Genomic DNA, 17012 nt, shown 5'->3' on the forward strand with positions numbered 1-17012 from the left:
TCTGTGATGTAACCTCTTGGTACTGAACCTGCATGGCAACACTTACTCCCTTCAGCTTGCTCCACCAGTCAGCAGCTGACTATGTGGCCCCAGTGCAGGGTACCTGTGTAAGACCCGATCCTTTCACAACATATGATAGTTTTATCATATGTAATGTCCCTGCCAGATAATGGGTGATTTATTCAATCTCTGACAGAAAAATTTAACATGCCAATTTTTTTTTCATCTTTTAAATAAAAAATACATGTTTGGTATCTATGTAAGAGCACTAACCTGGAGAATCATCTTGCCAGGTCAGTTTTACCTTATAGTGAACATGGTAAATACAAAGAAAAAAAGTAGTGTAAATGTACGGTACTTGTTTTGGCTTGCTCTAAGCCTGTCTGTATAAGTTCTTTTGACGATGGGCTAAGTATTGCACCAGCTGTTTTTCAAAATTTTGCTAATAACATATTCAAATATATAAATGGTCATTGTGTGGTTGTCTATCTGAATAACATCTTGGCTTATTCACCTGACATTATGTCATACATCTGACATGTACATTCTGTACCCAAAGACTCAGAGACTATTTTTTTATTTGCTAAATTTGAAAAATGTGTGTTAAGGGATCAAGAAGTAAATTTCCTGGGGTATATATTGTCAACTAAATGTTTTGAATAGACCCCTCAATGGTCAGAGCTGTTAAGGAGTTGATGCAACCCAAATCTCCGAAGGACTTGCAGCATTTCCTTGGGATTGCCAACTACTATCATAAATGTATTAAAAATGTTTCTAGGACTGCCAAAAACTGACCACCTTGACCAAAAAAGGAACAGATATAGATAACTAGAAACCTGGGATCATCGGTGCCTTCACTGAGTTAAATGAGCATTTCTCATCTGACCCTGTATTAGTTAAGCCCGTCCTTTTGTAGTGGAAGTTGATGCCTCAAAGATTTCAGTGGGAGTGGTGTTGTCACAGTGTATACCGCCTCTCACTCAATTCCGTCTGAGTGCCTTCTTCCTATGAACATTTTCATCTATTGATAAAATTATTATATAGTTAATTGTGAATTTTTGCCAATTAAGTGGGCATTTGAGAAATGGCGCCACTTCCTTGAAGGTGCCAAACATAAAATCATTGTTTCACAGATCACAAAAACCTTATATGTCTTGTATCAGGAACTGTGCAATGGATACCCACTGGTCAGTACGAGTCCTGTGAAGTGCAGGCAAGTGGGGCTCACAGCGGTCGATTGGGAGAGATGGGACGACATGCGACTGTCGGTGAGCAGGACCTGCTGTCACGTGACCTCAGGGGGAAGGACCGGGTCAGAGCCAACTACAGGACACCTGGAGGAGATAGCGGGACGCGATGGGGACCAGCTGGACCGCAGAGAGGTAAAGCGAGTAGGGGCAGCCGAGTACGAGCACTAGAAGTAGTCAGGGCAAAGCCAAAAGAGTCATAAAACTGAGAGGGGCAATAACGGTACCAAAGGGACAGACAGAACGGATAGTCACAAACCACGCAGGAGTCAAGAACCAGGCAAGCAAGCAGACAGTACCAAATCAGTAGTCAAATACACAACAGAGGGACTGACCGGGTCAGAACCCACGTGAAGTTCTTGGATCCACTTCTCCATGGACTTCATTACTGATCTCTCACCCTCAGAAGTGAAGTCTGTTATATGTGTAGTGGTGGACAGATTTAGTAAACAGCGTCATTTTGTTCTTTTGCCTGGGTTGCTTAACTCTCAAATCTTAATTAAAATGTTAATGAAACACATTGTGCTTTTTCTTAGGATTCCGGAAAATATTGTTTCTGATTGAGAAACTGAGTTTCTTTTTAAATTATGGAGGGCATTCTGTACTAATATTAATATTGAATTGTCCTTTTCACTAGCTGATCACCCAGAGACCAATGATCAGACTGACGTGCCAACCAAACACTTAGACATAACTCCAAAGATATTTCCTATGATCACCAGTTTGACCGGGTGGAATATTTCCATTAGCTAAATTTGCCATAAATAATATCAAGAATCCCTTAAAACATTTTCGTTCTTCTGTAATCTTGGGCATCATCCTCGTTTTGGTTCCTTTGCAACCTCTGAAGTTGGTACTCCAGAGGCTAGTAAATCCGCAGATAAGTTGAAGTTTGTCTGCTTTGATGTTAGAGAAAACCTGAGAAATGCACAGGTTAGACATACAAGTTCCACTAATAAGAGGAGAGACCAAGCTTTGCTGTTTTGGGCAAACCATTAGCCTTCATTTGAAACTTCCCCCTCATTCTTGGATTCCCAATGTTTTTCACAACTCCTAAAGACAAATCGTTTGGGTGTGTATAACACACCTGTGTTGGTTGGAGGCAGCCTTGAGTGTGAAGTGGAAAAAATGATTGATTCCCAGATAATATGGTGATTCTTACAGTACCTTGTTTATTGTAAAGGTTACAAGTGGAAAAAAAGTTTTGGTATTATCATTCATATTCTTTGAAAAAAGGCCAAGAAAGCAAAAATTCTGTCGGGGTATGTAAACTTTTGAGCACAACTGTATATAACCATCAGCCTTGTACTGTTTTTGGGGATGGGATGGCTTTTATGCTATTTTTTTTAAATTAAAAACAGTATTACTAAGAACCCTGAGTTATTTAAATGCACTTGCTTTTTACTTATTTAGCTACAGCAGGGTTTTTTTGCTAATTTTGTTTCTTGTAGGTTTTCTATGCTGTATACTATGTACAGAGCTCCTGTGTATAGTGTTAGTGGCACTGACACTATATACAGAGCACCTATGTATAATGGCACTTAGTAATGTGTTTTTTTGTTGTGTTTTGTGTTTTATTAATGATCAGTATTGTAGTATTCAGTTGTTATGTGTTGGTAATATGTGTTCTTGTCATGGTGTGGCGGTTTTTGTTCCTTGTATGTGGTATTATTCTGTCACTATGTGGTGGTAACATGTGGACTGGTCATGGTGTGGCAGTATTTGTTCCTTGTATGTGGTATTATTCAGTCACTATGTGGTAGTAATATGTGGTCTGGTCATGGTGTGGCAGTATTAGTCCCTTGTATGTGGTATTATTCAGTCACTAAGCGGTGGTAATATGTGATCTGGTCATGGTATGGCAGTATTTGTTCCTTGTATGTGGTATTATTTGGTCACTATGTGGTGGTAATATGTGATCTGGTCATGGTGTGGTGGTATTTGTTTCTTGTATGTGGTATTATTCGGTCACTATGTGGTGGTAATATGTGATCTGGTCATGGTGTGGCGTATTTGTTCCTTGTATGTGGTATTATTCAGTCACTATGTACTGATAATATGTGGTCTGGTCATGGTGTGGTGGTATTTGTTCCTTGTATGTTGATTATTCGGTTACTATGCAATGGCAGTATGTGGTATGGCCATGGTGTGACGGTATTTGTTCCTTGTATATGGTATTATTGGTCATTTTAAAAAATGTATGTGACTCATTCCCTTAAAGAAAAATATACCTAAAAAGAGTATTGGATATTTAAAGAAAATTTTAATAGGGTAGAGTAGAGCATGGCCAAAACAAAAGCTGATGGCTATATATGTGATATGGTGATCACATACAGTTGTACTCAAAAGTTTACATACCATGGCAGAATTTTTTTTCCAGCGAAATATGAATGATAACACCAAAGCTTTTTCTCCACTCATGGTTAGTGGTTGGCTGAAGCCATTTATTGTCAAACTATTGTGTTTTCTATTTTAAATAATAATGACAATACAAAACATCCAAATGACCCTGATAAAAAGTTTACATTCCCTGGTGATTTTGGCCTGATAACATGCACAGAGGTTGACACAAATAGGTTTGAATGGCTACTAAAGGTAACATCCTCACCTGTGACCTGTTTGCTTGTAAACAGTGTGTGTACATAAAAGCTGAGTGAGTTTCTGGGATCCAGACAGACTCTTTCATCCAGCCACTGACGTTTCTGGATTGTGAGTCTTGGGGAAAGCAAAAGAATTGTTAACAGATCTACGGAAAAAGGTAGTTTAACTGTTTAAAACCGGAAAGGGATACAAAAAGATATCCAAGGAATTGATAATGTCAGTCAACAGCAATCAAACTGTGATTAACAAATGGAAAATTCGGGGCTCTTTAAAAACAAAACCACGGTCAGGTAGATCAACAAAAATTCCGTCCACAACTGCCAGGAAAATTGTTTGGGATGCAAAGAAAAACCCACAAATAACATCTATCAGCTGAAATACAGGACTCTCTGGAAACTAGCGGTGTGGCTGTTTCAAGATGTACAATAAGGAAGCACTTGAAGAAAAATGGGCTGCATGGTCGAGTCACCAGAATAAAGCCATTACTGCGCAAATGCCACAAAGTATCTCACCTACAATACGGAAAACAACACAGAAACAAGCCTCAAAACTTCTGGAACAAGGTAATTTGGAGTGATGAGACCAAAATTGAACGTTTTGGTCACAACCATAAACATTACATTTGGAGAGAGGTCAACAAGACCTATGATGAAAGGAACACCATTCCTACTGTAAAGCATTGAGGTGGATCGCTGATGTTTTGGGGATGTGTGAGCTACAAATGCACAGGAAATTTGGTCAAAGTTGAAGGAAAGATGAATGCAGCACGTATCAGCAAATACTGGAGTCAAATTTGCACTCATCAGCCCGGAGGCTGCGCATGGGACGTACTTGGACGTTCCAACATGATGACGATCAAAAAACACAAGGCCAAGTCGACCTGTCATTCGCTACAGCAGAAAAAAGTGAAGGCTCTGGAGTGGCCATCTCAATCTCCTGAACTCAATATCATTGAGCCACTCTGGGGAGATCTCAAGCAAACAGTTCATGCTATACAGCCCAGGAATTTACTGGAGCTGGAGCCCTTTTGCCAAGAATAGTGGGCAGCTTTACCATCTGAGAAAATAAAGAACCTCATCCACAACTACCACAAAAGACTTCAAGCTGTCATTGATGTTAGATGGGGCAATACACAGTATTAAGAAATGGGGTATGTGAACTTTTGATCAGGGTCATTTGGATGTTTTGGGTTGTCATTATGATTTAAAAACAGAAAACACAGTACTTTGACAATAAATGGCTTCACCCAACCACTAACCATGAATGGAGAAATGGGGGTGACTCAGTAATGCTCCAGGTACAGCATGCTTTTAATGTGGTCTTGCTTTTAGTTCATTTAAGAGGCCTTTATGGCACAGCGAATATAAAAAACGTAGTGTAGGACTGCCCCAATATGAGATTGCCGTGAAGAGGCGGGGTGGCTCAAAGAATTGATCAATTGTTTGCTAAATGTCTCATTTTGATAATACAGTTAGAACTTAATATGTGCATTTGCACTTTATGTATTGCATCTTAACCTTAGGCTGCGCTGGCTTCTCCCCTTTTTTGCTCTGTTATTGGTAAGTGGCTGACCACCACTGTTGCTGTGCGCCGTGCCTGGTTATGTGCGCCATTCTTTCTGTGTCTCAGTGATTGATAGGCTGCTGTACACACACATAGCAGCCCTGCCCTGCCTCAGGCTTTGTTTAATTATGCACCTGTTCCTCAGCCTGTCTCACTCTTCATCTGTGGCTCTGGATGGGCAGTGTGGAGGTTGGATCCGAAATGTCTGTCTGGACCTGGTCAACCTTTATCCTTTATACACTTAAACTTAAGTGCATGTACAATATACATGACAAAATATCATATTGCAAAAAATTCTAAATTTGTCCCTGTATAATTAACTTATATACAGATGTATGTCTGCAGTGAGGACAAAGCAAAACACAATATTAATCTAACATGGATATGATTTAGCAACAAAATTAAACTTGAAACAAGAAACTACACAAGTCTAAAAATTATCCTTACCTGCCACCTGGGAATAAAACTGATTTCCTTACCTGACATTTTAAGTGTCCGTTATCTATAAAATTAGTCTTCTGATGTGTCTCTGTTAGTGTATGAAGCATTAAATGCTTGTTGTATAAGGTGTCTGCTTTTTGAAAGGCAGTCAGTCTGTGATCCGAGTCACAAGATCACCATTGTCACTAAAGAAGTGGATGCAAACAAAGCCAGTAGGCGGCGTATCCCGGATTTCTCATTCATCCAACGTGCAGAGAATGTTATTACCAGGATTCACTTCAATGTTTTATACTTAATACTGAATTGCTTTCCCTTGGAAACAAGAGCCACGCAGATCAGTTCCCAGCCTCCAGAATTTGTGCAGTTGGTGATTATCACAAGGGACAATAGACAGCGAAAAGCAGTGTATGGTTTATACCCTACTCTAGAACTTAGCAATTCAGTGTTTTTTTTATAACCCTTTGTATTTCATAATAGAAGTAAGAAAAATAGAAAAAAGGTTGAGGGTCTTAGATAATCGCTGGAGCAAATGCTCCCATTCAAACTGCTGAAGATTTTAGCTCTTTGGAATTCATTAACTAAACACTAAAATAGCTTAACCCTCAAATACAATAGGATAAAGAGAAAGGTCTTTCAAGTACAGCTCACATACTGTTCATGAATAAGAACCAGGTTCAGGTCGTAAATTGTGAACTATTGATCATATGACTCCAATGTTGCACAGCGTACAAAACAATGTGATATTTAAGTTTCAGTTTAATTGGATATGTCACACTTTTACTGGGTTATACATTAGAGCTTCTGCATATACTGTATGAAGTTTGGGCTATGCTTTATTTTGTCAGCAGGTTCAGATTCTGATATTTCCTGAAATTGAATCTTCCCAAGTTAAATTTACCCAATTAAAACCTGCAGTCAAGAAAGAACATGTTTTAGCTTGAGCCCTAATTAATATCTTTACACTACACTTTGTTACCTCTAATATTCTTAGTGTTGTTATCAGATTATACTTTTCAGCCATCTTAACTCATTAATTTAAACCAATTGAACTGATTTTCTTACTATCTCTATTTATACTTTGATAAAATAACTCTGCAAATGTGCAGTAATGTAATAATAGTGAAAAATGTTTCTATGTGTATGTAAGAGATGTGGGCAGGACTGTCACATTCCTACCCCTGAAGCCACTAATCACATTATAATGTGTATTATGTCTTGCATCTTTGCATATATTATGTCATGTAAATTGTGTTGTACTGTGATGCATAGTGTAAAGTGATGTATAATGTGTAGGATGTGATAACGTAGGATAGCACAGGGTAAGACATAGTTTAGAACATAAGATAAATAGGATAAGATAGTCACTGTAGTTAGATAGTGTTAATGTTCGGTACTAGCCCATAGTGGGAGCGGCTTAGTGTAAGGTAAAGAGACCACTTCCTGTAGTTAGACGGATAGAGACAAGTTCAAGTAATAGTAGGAAGTGTCCGTGAGCACTGCTGCTGTTGTGGGTGAACTACAGCAAAGGAGACTAAGGGACAAGGGAGTAGCGTGACCTTGAAGTGACCGAAGAGATTAGAGTGGCCTTCCATCTTAAAGAGGTCCTTGAATAGGACGACGTGACACGAGAGAGCCTGTGCTTTCAGAACACTGAAGGTAACGGATCTATACAGGATTGAGTTTGTGGGACTAGTGGGTGGTACCGAGTGGTAGATTCAGGGTGCCAGTAGTGGAAGAAATAGTAAGAGGAACCACTGAGCAGGTAGAAAGACTTGCTGATCAGGACTGTGACAAGCTAGGTTGTGATGAATTAGGGCAAAACAGTGTGCTTCACCAGCCCTGGAGTAGACTACAATGGAAGGAAACCATATTTGTGTAAAAATGCTTTATACTGTGAAGGAAACGCCCATAAGACTTTGTACCCACTACCCCTTGTCTTGGAAGGCCAACACCATCAGCTACAGGCAGCCTTCATGGGCAAAAGGTCCTAACACCACCAACACCAACAACCTGCCAGGATCTACTCTTTAATGTAGCATGCCAGGGCATGACAGATGAAAATGAGTACCTTGCTTCACTGTAGACTACAGTGGAAGCAAACTATGTGTGCGAAAATGCTTTACACTTTAAAGGAAACATCCAGAAGACTTTGTAACCACCACCTCTTGTACATAACCCTCACCAAGTAACCATTCAGTAAATACTGTGTTTTAGAACTGGAGTCTCTTTTATTGAACTCTGATACACCCACTCTTATATGTAGGGCACTGGAGCATGACAGGAGATGAGTACCTCGCCTACGGCTACCACCCCACGCAGCGCTACATGTATTATAGGCGTAGCCCATGAGTATACAGTAACGTAACTAATAATGTATTCTATAATGGTAAGGAGAGAGGCTTACTTTTTGTTCCCTGTGATAAGCTTGGCAAAACATTATCCCCCAGTGCCTTTTAGTGCCACAGCTGCAAATGGTCAGTAAAAATGTTAATCACATTTCCCACTTTAAAATGTCAGCCACAGTATCCTCATAATAGAGCTCCTTTATGAATCTTAGCAGATGGTTTCATACAGGGGCGTAGCTAGAGCTTTTGCCGCTTGGGGCTGTTCCCGAGTTTGGCGCCCCCTCCCCCCCGGCTCAATACACACAAAGGTTACCAAAAATAGTCAGGACAACACGCATGATCGGGACTGCAAAAAAAAAAAACAAGTTCTGCTTACCTGACCGCGCTCCTGCTCTCTCCACGCAGCTGAAGCGTGCACTCGCCGGCGACTGACAATGACGTCAGCATTGCCCCAGTGTCTCCAGCAATCATCTGCCCCAGTGTGTCCTCCAGCATTGACCCCAGTGTGTCCAGCAATCTGCTCCAGTGTCTCCAGCATTGCCCCAGTGTCTCCAGCAATCATCTGCCCCAGTGTGTCCTCCAGCATTGACCCCAGTGTGTCCAGCAATCTGCCCCAGTGTCTCCAGCATTGCCCCAGTGTCTCCAGCAATCATCTGCCCCAGTGTGTCCTCCAGCATTGACCCCAGTGTGTCCAGCAATCTGCCCCAGTGTCTCCAGCATTGCCCCAGTGTCTCCAGCAACCTGCCCCAGTGTCTCCAGCAATCTGCCCCAGTGTCTCCAGCATTGCCCCCAGTCAGTGTGTCCAGCAATCTGCCCCAGTGTCTCCAGCATTGCCCCAGTGTGTCTAGCATTGCCCCAGTGTGTCCTCCAGCATTGCCCCCAGTGTGTCCAGCAATCTGCCCCAGTGTCTCCAGCATTGCCCCAGTGTCTCCAGCATTGCCCCAGTGTCTCCAGCATTGCCCGAGTGTGTCCACCGTTAGCTTATCAAAAAAACAAACAAACAAACAAACAGAGTCTCCTCACCTGACCAGCACTTAATGCGGCTCCCTCCCTCCAGCAGCGCACACTCGCCGGCGACTGACAATGACGTCAGAAGCCGGCGACGTGTGCGCTGCGGCCGACTTCAGCTGCCAGCCTCCAAATGGCTGGCGGCTGTTGTTAACTATTGACGTGCGGGCGCGGGCCCGCTCGTCAATAGCGTTAAACAGCTGCAGCGCCGGCTGTGGTTTTAGAGGGCCCCGGGCGAAAGAGTCTCAGTGGGCCCCCCCTTTAACACATAGCACGATTCATGATGCAGATACAGCAGAGAAATATAGCATAGCCACATAGCATATAACACAGCCCACGTTGGCTTATTACACAGCCCACATAGCGTATAGCACAGCCATGTAGTATATAACACAGCCACGTAGTATATTGCACAGCCCACATAGCATATAACACAGCCACGTAGTATATAACACAGCCATGTAGTATATTGCACAGCCCACGTAGCATATTGCCCAGCCACGTAGTATATTGGCCAGCCACGTAGTATATTGGCCAGCCACGTAGTATATTGGCCAGCCACATAGTATATTGCCCAGCCACATAGTATATTGCCCAGTGATGGAGTATATGGCCCAGCAAAGTTGTATATTGCCCAGCCACGTAGTATATTGCCTAGCCATGTAGTATATTGCCCAGGCACATAGTATATTGCTGAGCTACGTAGTATATTGCCCAGCCACGTAGTATATTGCCCAGCCACGTAGTATATTGCCCAGTCACGTAGTATATTGCCCAGCCACGTAGTATATTGCCCAGCCACGTAGTATAAAGCCCAGCCACGTAGTATATTGCCCAGTGACGGACTATACAGCACAGAGTCACGTAGTATACAGACTTAAAATAAAAAATAAACATATACTCACCCTCCAATGAAGTACTGGCCCTGTACCGCACGAGGCAGCTTCCAGTCCCAGGGCTGGTATGAGCGCAGGACCTGTGATGACGTTGCGGTCACATGACTGTGACGTCATGGCAGGTCCTTCTCACATACCATCCTTGGCACCTGAAGCTGCCGCTTGCATGGAGCGGTCACCGGAGCGTTGCGAGGAGCGGGAAAGGCGACGGAGGGTGAGTATAGCAGGTTTTTTGTTTTTTATTATTTTTAACATGACATATTTTTACTATTGATGCTGCATAGGCAGCATCAATAGTAAATAGTTGGGGACACACAGGGTTAATAGCAGCAGTAACGGAGTGCGTTACACCGCGGCCCGTTACCGCTGCTATTAACCCTGTGTGAGTGGTGACTGGAGAGGATTATGGAGCAGGCACTGATTGTGGGGAGGAAGGAGCGGGCGCCGGGCACTGACTGCAGCGGAGGGACTAATCGGACTGTGCCCGTCGCTGATTAGTCGCGGCAGCCATGACAGCCAACTGCCGAGACCAATCAGCGACGACAGACAGAGGCCGCGACCAATGAATATCCGTGACAGACAGAAGGACAGACAGAAAGACGGAAGTGTGACCCTTAGACAATTATTTATATACATATATATATACTAGATTGTGGCCCGATTCTAACGCATCGGGTATTCTAGAATATGCATGTCCCCGTAGTATATGGACAATGATGATTCCAGAATTCGCGGCAGACTGTGCCCGTCGCTGATTGGTCGAGGCAACCTTTATGACATCATCGTCGCCATGGCAACCATTATGACATCTACATCGATACTGTGCCCGTCGCTGAATCAGAAACGTGGGATTTCTACGTCCTTTATGACATCATCGTCGCTGTGCCCGTTGCTGATTTGTCCCTAGATTGTGGCCCAATTCTAATGCATCGGGTATTCTAGAATATGCATGTCCCTGTAGTATATGAACAATGATGATTCCAGAATTCGCGGCAGACTGTGCCCGTCGCTGATTGGTTGAGGCAACCTTTATGACATTGTCGCCATGGCAACCATTATGACATCTACGTCATAGAACTTAACACAATTGAATGAAATTATGAAACAGATCATCAAAATATATAAACCACATTACATGAACTGTAACTGTATTTAAATAAATCATCAGACAAAAGAAGGACATTGACACTATAATATATTTATTAACAATATAAAGCCAAAATATTTTTGTACACCACATTTCTTGTGAATACCTTTTAACTACCTATAAGGAACTTTCCTTGTAAAGGGGTAGGAAGAACTTGCACCTTGACGTTGGATCTCATTTTAACGCTTGAAAATGCAACGTAGAGTTGTCCATGACCAAAAACGGGCTGCGGTAGATATATGCCAACACGGTGTAGATTTTGACCTTGTGACTTGTTTATTGTCATGGCAAAAGCTGGTTTTATTGGAAACTGTCGACGCCGAAGCCTAAATGGAAGACCCGTGTCTGAAGGACATAAATCAATGCGTGGAATGAACACTTCATCTCCTTTTGCTGATCCAGTGATCACTCTTGCTTGAATGACGTGAGAATGGAGTCCAGTAACAATAAGGTGAGTTCCATTACATAGACCATTTTTCGTATTTAGATTCCTCAGCAACATTATGATTGTTCCAACTTTCAGTTGAATTCTGTGGGATGGCATTCCTGATGGCGTAAGACTATTTAAAAATTCAACTGGATAATGCACTCGTTCATCTTCATTGTCTACATCCACTGAATCATCACTTTTATACAACTTATACTCACCAGGCATTCTATCCATCACACGGGAATTTAGCAGAGCCACGGCATCATTCTTGGGACAGAGAATTGCATGAGAAGAGGCCCTCTCAACACTGCTTTGGTCGGTCACATCAATTTCAATGCATTGTCCAAAAACATCAGTTACGATGCAGTCAGTGCACAACATGTCTTCTGTTATTTCAATAATATCTTCTCCAAGGTTGTATTGGTTGCTAAGTTCACCGTTGCCAAGTTTAAGAAGCCAGTTGCTATACTCTGGGTCCGAAGATCGCATATTGTTAATTAGTTGGAGTTTATTGAACTGTTTCCAAAGGTCAGCCATTTTTAAGCTGGACTCGATAACATCTGTTCTTGTTCCATTTGGTATGACTGGAAGGCATTGCCTAAAATCTCCACCAATGACAAAAACTTTACCTCCAAACGGAATTTTATTTTTTTCAGCAACATTTGTAGTCATTACTTCATGCAGAAGTCTGTCAATTAAGCTCAAAGCGTATTTGGGTGCCATGGTGCACTCGTCAAGTATGAACACGTGCATTTTTTAACAGTCTTCCTGCAAATGTGTGTTTTATTCTGGAAATAGAGATTTCGTTGACTGGAACTGGTATCCCAAAGAGTGAATGGATAGTGCGACCTCCTCGTAAAAGGTTTGCTGCAATCCCTGTTGTAGCCGATGGCAATACGACTTTTCCCAACCCTCTAACGTTATGCATTAAAGCTTGATAGAGGTATGTTTTACCGCTCCCTCCTGGACCGTCAATAAAGAAACATTTTGGCCTTGCATCTGCTTGGTTTTCTATAGCGCTCACAATAGTGTCATATGCAATCCGTTGTTGATCATTTAAGGAGTTTGTCTTCTCTGTTGTCAGCAATAATTCATAAGCTTCGTCATACTCTGGAACTTGTGGAACTTGAATGGCAGGCTGGGGCAAATTAAAGTCTGAAAACGTTTTTCCATGTAGTAGTAAGATATTTTGGACATTTTGCATGGCATACGATTCGCAATTTTGACAACTTCCACTTCTGCTGTGAAGACGTAGGCAGTAGTCCTCGATTAGATGTTCTTTAAAATTTGTCCAAAGTTGAGCTGGATTTGTAGGCGGTCCAAATACACAGATGTAGGCAAACAATTCACGAAGTTGCTTAGGCATATGTAGAGTAACTGCGTCTTCTAAAGTAAGTTTCCACACAGTATCATCCAATAGAAGTCCTAAGGCCAAAGCTGCAGCTTTAAATGTATCGTGCAATACTCCGTTAACTGTTTTCAAATCGTCATACGTTTTAGCTCCTTTGATATGTAGTAGTAACAGCCGAAGGCAATATGTTTCTTGATCCTTGACACTAACAGTATACATGCGTCCAATTATTCTGCTAACTCCTCGTTGTCTTGGATTCCAAGTTTTATTCCAAACGTAATGCTCTGGAATCTCTCGGTACAAATACTGTCTTGCGTTTTCGTCACGTTGGTTCAGCAAAAACCATTCAATTAATGTTGATGTCGTGCTTAAAGTTTTTGAGACATCTTTGACTTCGGCATCTTCAAAGAAATAAAGCTGCTGTTGATTTGGTAAATGAAAAGCTAAACGTATAATGGCATGGGACTGTGAATGCATTGGAAACGCAAATATCCTCCAAGCTGCTTCTGGAGCACTGACATATCTTGAGTCAACAAAAGTTGATGATTCATCGTGATTGACTGTTTTCTGTTGTATTTCGATGTTAGCTTTGTCATGCCCCTTGTAGATGTACTTGAAGAGATATTTTACACTTTTTATTGAAGCACAGACTTCTATGTTGATGTGACAGTTGTAGCATTTTGATAAGTACGGGTTGTATGGGACTATCCATGAGTTATTTATAATTTTATTGCTGCAAGCAATGTTATCAATGTGTTGTCGCCGGTAGGATGGGTAGCCATCCAAGTCTTTAACAGTGTGCTGTTTCAACTCCTTTGGAAACCCTTTTGTACACTTTCCGTTTTCCATGCATGGACTTTTTGGATTTGCTACACCGCATGGGCCATGAACCATATGAGAGACTACAATATTATACAGTTCTGGATACTTTTCTTGGTTAGGAATTTCAGCCCACACTATATTGTCGATTTCTTCCTCCGTACGAATCTTGGAATCCATGTCTAAGATAATTAGTATATGCGCATGTGGGAGACCTCGTTTCTGAAACTATATGACGTGTACCATTGCTACGACTGTTCCAAAAAGTCCATTTTTGATGTCTTTCAAAAGGCTGATGAGTTTCAGTCGAAATACGCGTGCGACTAAGTCCGGCCTGTGTTCAACTTTTTGCCAGGGTTCTAGATTTTCGGTAATTTCTGGCCATTTAGGATTACAGGTCATTGTCACAAAAATGTCAGGTCTTCCAAACTTTGTTACTATTGCCATTGCATCTTGATAACGCTGTTGCATGTTGCGGGGGCTACCTTCAAACGACGACGGGAGAATTACTGTTTTTCCAATTGGAATTCCCTTTTCAATTGATTGTTTTTTGCAAATGTTCTTGAAGAACGCAGTAGTCTTCAACTTTAAGTTGTTTTTGGTTCATTCTTATGAAATTTAGATGATTAGCTTCAATTTTAACATATGCGTCAACTAAGTACTGTTGTGTCAGTTTCCCACCGTTTAAAATAGGATTGAAGTAATTTCGGACAGACAGACGAAAACTGTAGTATTGCAGCTGTGTAATTCTTCTTGAAGTTCCCTGTTGGTTTAGGTTTTCATGCCACCCTTGTTCACCTCTTGGAAAGAATAGCGGATACAGAAGAGCATCAAGGTTGCTGTGCAAAATGCTAATTCGTTGTGTCTTAGGAACCAAAGGGTTGTTTTGGTCTGGCTTAAGATGGACTAATATATCCCTTTGAAAAGGAGGTTCTCCATCATCGTTTTGAAAAACAACTGCGACCTCACTTACACGTGGTTTGTTGTAAAGTCAGGGATCCTGTTTACGTTCTTGTTTAATGGCCATGACAATAGAAGGCATTTCAGTACCATTTTGTATAGCCCTCTGTTCCTCCTCAGCTTGAACGTCTTTTAGCATGCGATATGCGGCAGCAAATGGGCTTATTTTTTGTAAATGTACAGCAATTTGGTTCATCAGTTCAGCATCACACTTTTCGTTTTCTTTTAGGTTCATCCTTTGTTCTGTAGCCTCATTTGTATCAATGATGTATAATTGTGCAAATTTTGGTGGTTGTCCTATTTCTGGGTGAAGTGTTCCAGTGCGATGGTAGATCTGGCCGTGAATTTTAAAACAATAAGGTCCGAATCCAGGGGGCGGTGCAATGTTGGCACCGAATGAAGCAAACGCATGAGAACTGTTGATGCTTCTGATATTTTCCATAAAATTTCTACTATGTTGATGCATTCCTTTCATTAACTGCTCAAACAGATCTGAGTAGTGAGGTCTCGGTAGCATAACTTTTCCTTTTTGGCAGCATTGAGTAAACTGATTGTCAGATGGTTTTTCATCAATGAAATTCAGAGAGTCGCATTTAGAGCAAACTGCATTCATATTCCCACAGTAGTGTTCATGAATTGTACTTTCATTGTCTGTTACATAATGTGCAAGTTGTTGAATATTGTCCTGGTCGTGCCTTAGTTGGTAGAGCATTCGTTTTTTATGAATTTGGCGATCATGTTGTTCCTGTTGCACAACAGTTTGTTGTGGTGTCTCCGGTTGACGACGGTGTCTGTGAGATTCCGTATCCTGGGCTTGTCTGGCGGCAGTTTGTTGTGGTGTCTCCTGTTGGCGACGTTGTCTGTGAGATTCCACATCCTGGGCTTGTCTGGCGGCATTTTCTTGTGGTGTCTCCTGTTGGCGACGTTGTCTGTGAGATTCCGTATCCTGGGCTTGTCTGGTGGCAGTTTGTTGTGGTGTCTCCTGTTGGCAACGTTGTCTGTGAGATTCCACATCCTGGGCTTGTCTGGCGGCAGTTTCTTGTGGTGTCTCCTGTTGGCGACGTTGTCTGTGAGATTCCACATCCTGGGCTTGCTGGCGGCAGTTTCTTGTGGTGTCTCCTGTTGGCGACGTTGTCTGTGAGATTCCACATCCTGGGCTTGTCTGGCGTCAGTTTCTTGTGGTGTCTCCTGTTGGCGACGTTGTCTGTGAGATTCCGCATCCTGGGCTTGTCTGGCATCAGTTTCTGTGGTGTCTCCTGTTGGCGACGTTGTCTGTGAGATTCCACATCCTGGGCTTGTCTGGCATCAGTTTCTTGTGGTGTCTCCTGTTGGCAACGTTGTCTGTGAGATTCCGCATCCTGGGCTTGTCTGGCGTCAGTTTCTTGTGGTGTCTCCTGTTGGCGAAGTTGTCTGTGAGATTCCACATCCTGGGCTTGTCTGGCGTCAGTTTCTTGTGGTGTCTCCTGTTGGCGACGTTGTCTGGGAGATTCCGCATCCTGGGCTTGTCTGGCGTCAGTTTCTTGTGGTGTCTCCTGTTGGCGACGTTGTCTGGGAGATTCCACATCCTGGGCTTGTCTGGCGTCAGTTTCTTGTGGTGTCTCCTGTTGGCGACGTTGTCTGTGAGATTCCACATCCTGGGCTTGTCTGGCGTCAGTTTCTTGTGGTGTCTCCTGTTGGCGACGTTGTCTGTGAGATTCCACATCCTGGGCTTGTCTGGCGTCAGTTTCTTGTGGTGTCTCCTGTTGGCGACGTTGTCTGTGAGATTCCACATCCTGGGCTTGTCTGGCGTCAGTTTGTTGTGATGTCTCCTGTTCCCGATGTTGTCGTTTTCTTGCTGCTGCTGCTGCTTTTCTGTCATCCTCATTGGCGTATTTTCGTTTACGACCCATTCTACATACAGGGAGACGCAGGCACGCACCCTACACAATGGCGGCACTTGACCGCAGTGGAGGACAATGATGATTCCAGAATTCGCAGCAGACTGTGCCCGTCGCTGAATCAGAAACGTGGGATTTCTACGTCCTTTATGACATTATCGTCGCTGTGCCCGTTGCTGATTGGTCGAGGCCAATCCTGGCCTCGACCAATCAGAGACGCGGGATATCTACGTCCTTTATGACATCATCGTCGCTGTGCTCGTCGCTGATTGGTCGAGGCCTGGTGGCCTCGACCAATCAGAGACGCGGGATTTCCAGGACAGACAG

At 42.6% G+C, this 17012-nt stretch overlaps 1 protein-coding gene across 5 annotated transcripts in view; it reads right to left on the minus strand.

Annotated features, from left to right (window-relative positions):
* NQO2 (N-ribosyldihydronicotinamide:quinone dehydrogenase 2) overlaps positions 1 to 17012 on the minus strand; it is a 259661-nt gene that overhangs the window by 119432 nt on the left and 123217 nt on the right. For 2 of the 5 annotated variants that reach the window (XM_069730748.1, XM_069730743.1), the window contains exon 1: positions 5891 to 6008. The exons of the other annotated variants lie outside the window; for them this stretch is intronic. In XM_069730748.1, the coding sequence (XP_069586849.1) occupies positions 5891 to 5897 (7 nt within the window). In that variant the 5' untranslated portion in view covers positions 5898 to 6008. Of the gene's footprint in view, positions 1 to 5890; positions 6009 to 17012 lie in introns of those variants that run through there. 5 annotated transcript variants of the gene reach the window in all.

This window comes from Ranitomeya imitator, chromosome 6 (genome assembly GCF_032444005.1).
Source record: "Ranitomeya imitator isolate aRanImi1 chromosome 6, aRanImi1.pri, whole genome shotgun sequence".
NCBI lineage: Eukaryota > Metazoa > Chordata > Amphibia > Anura > Dendrobatidae > Ranitomeya > Ranitomeya imitator.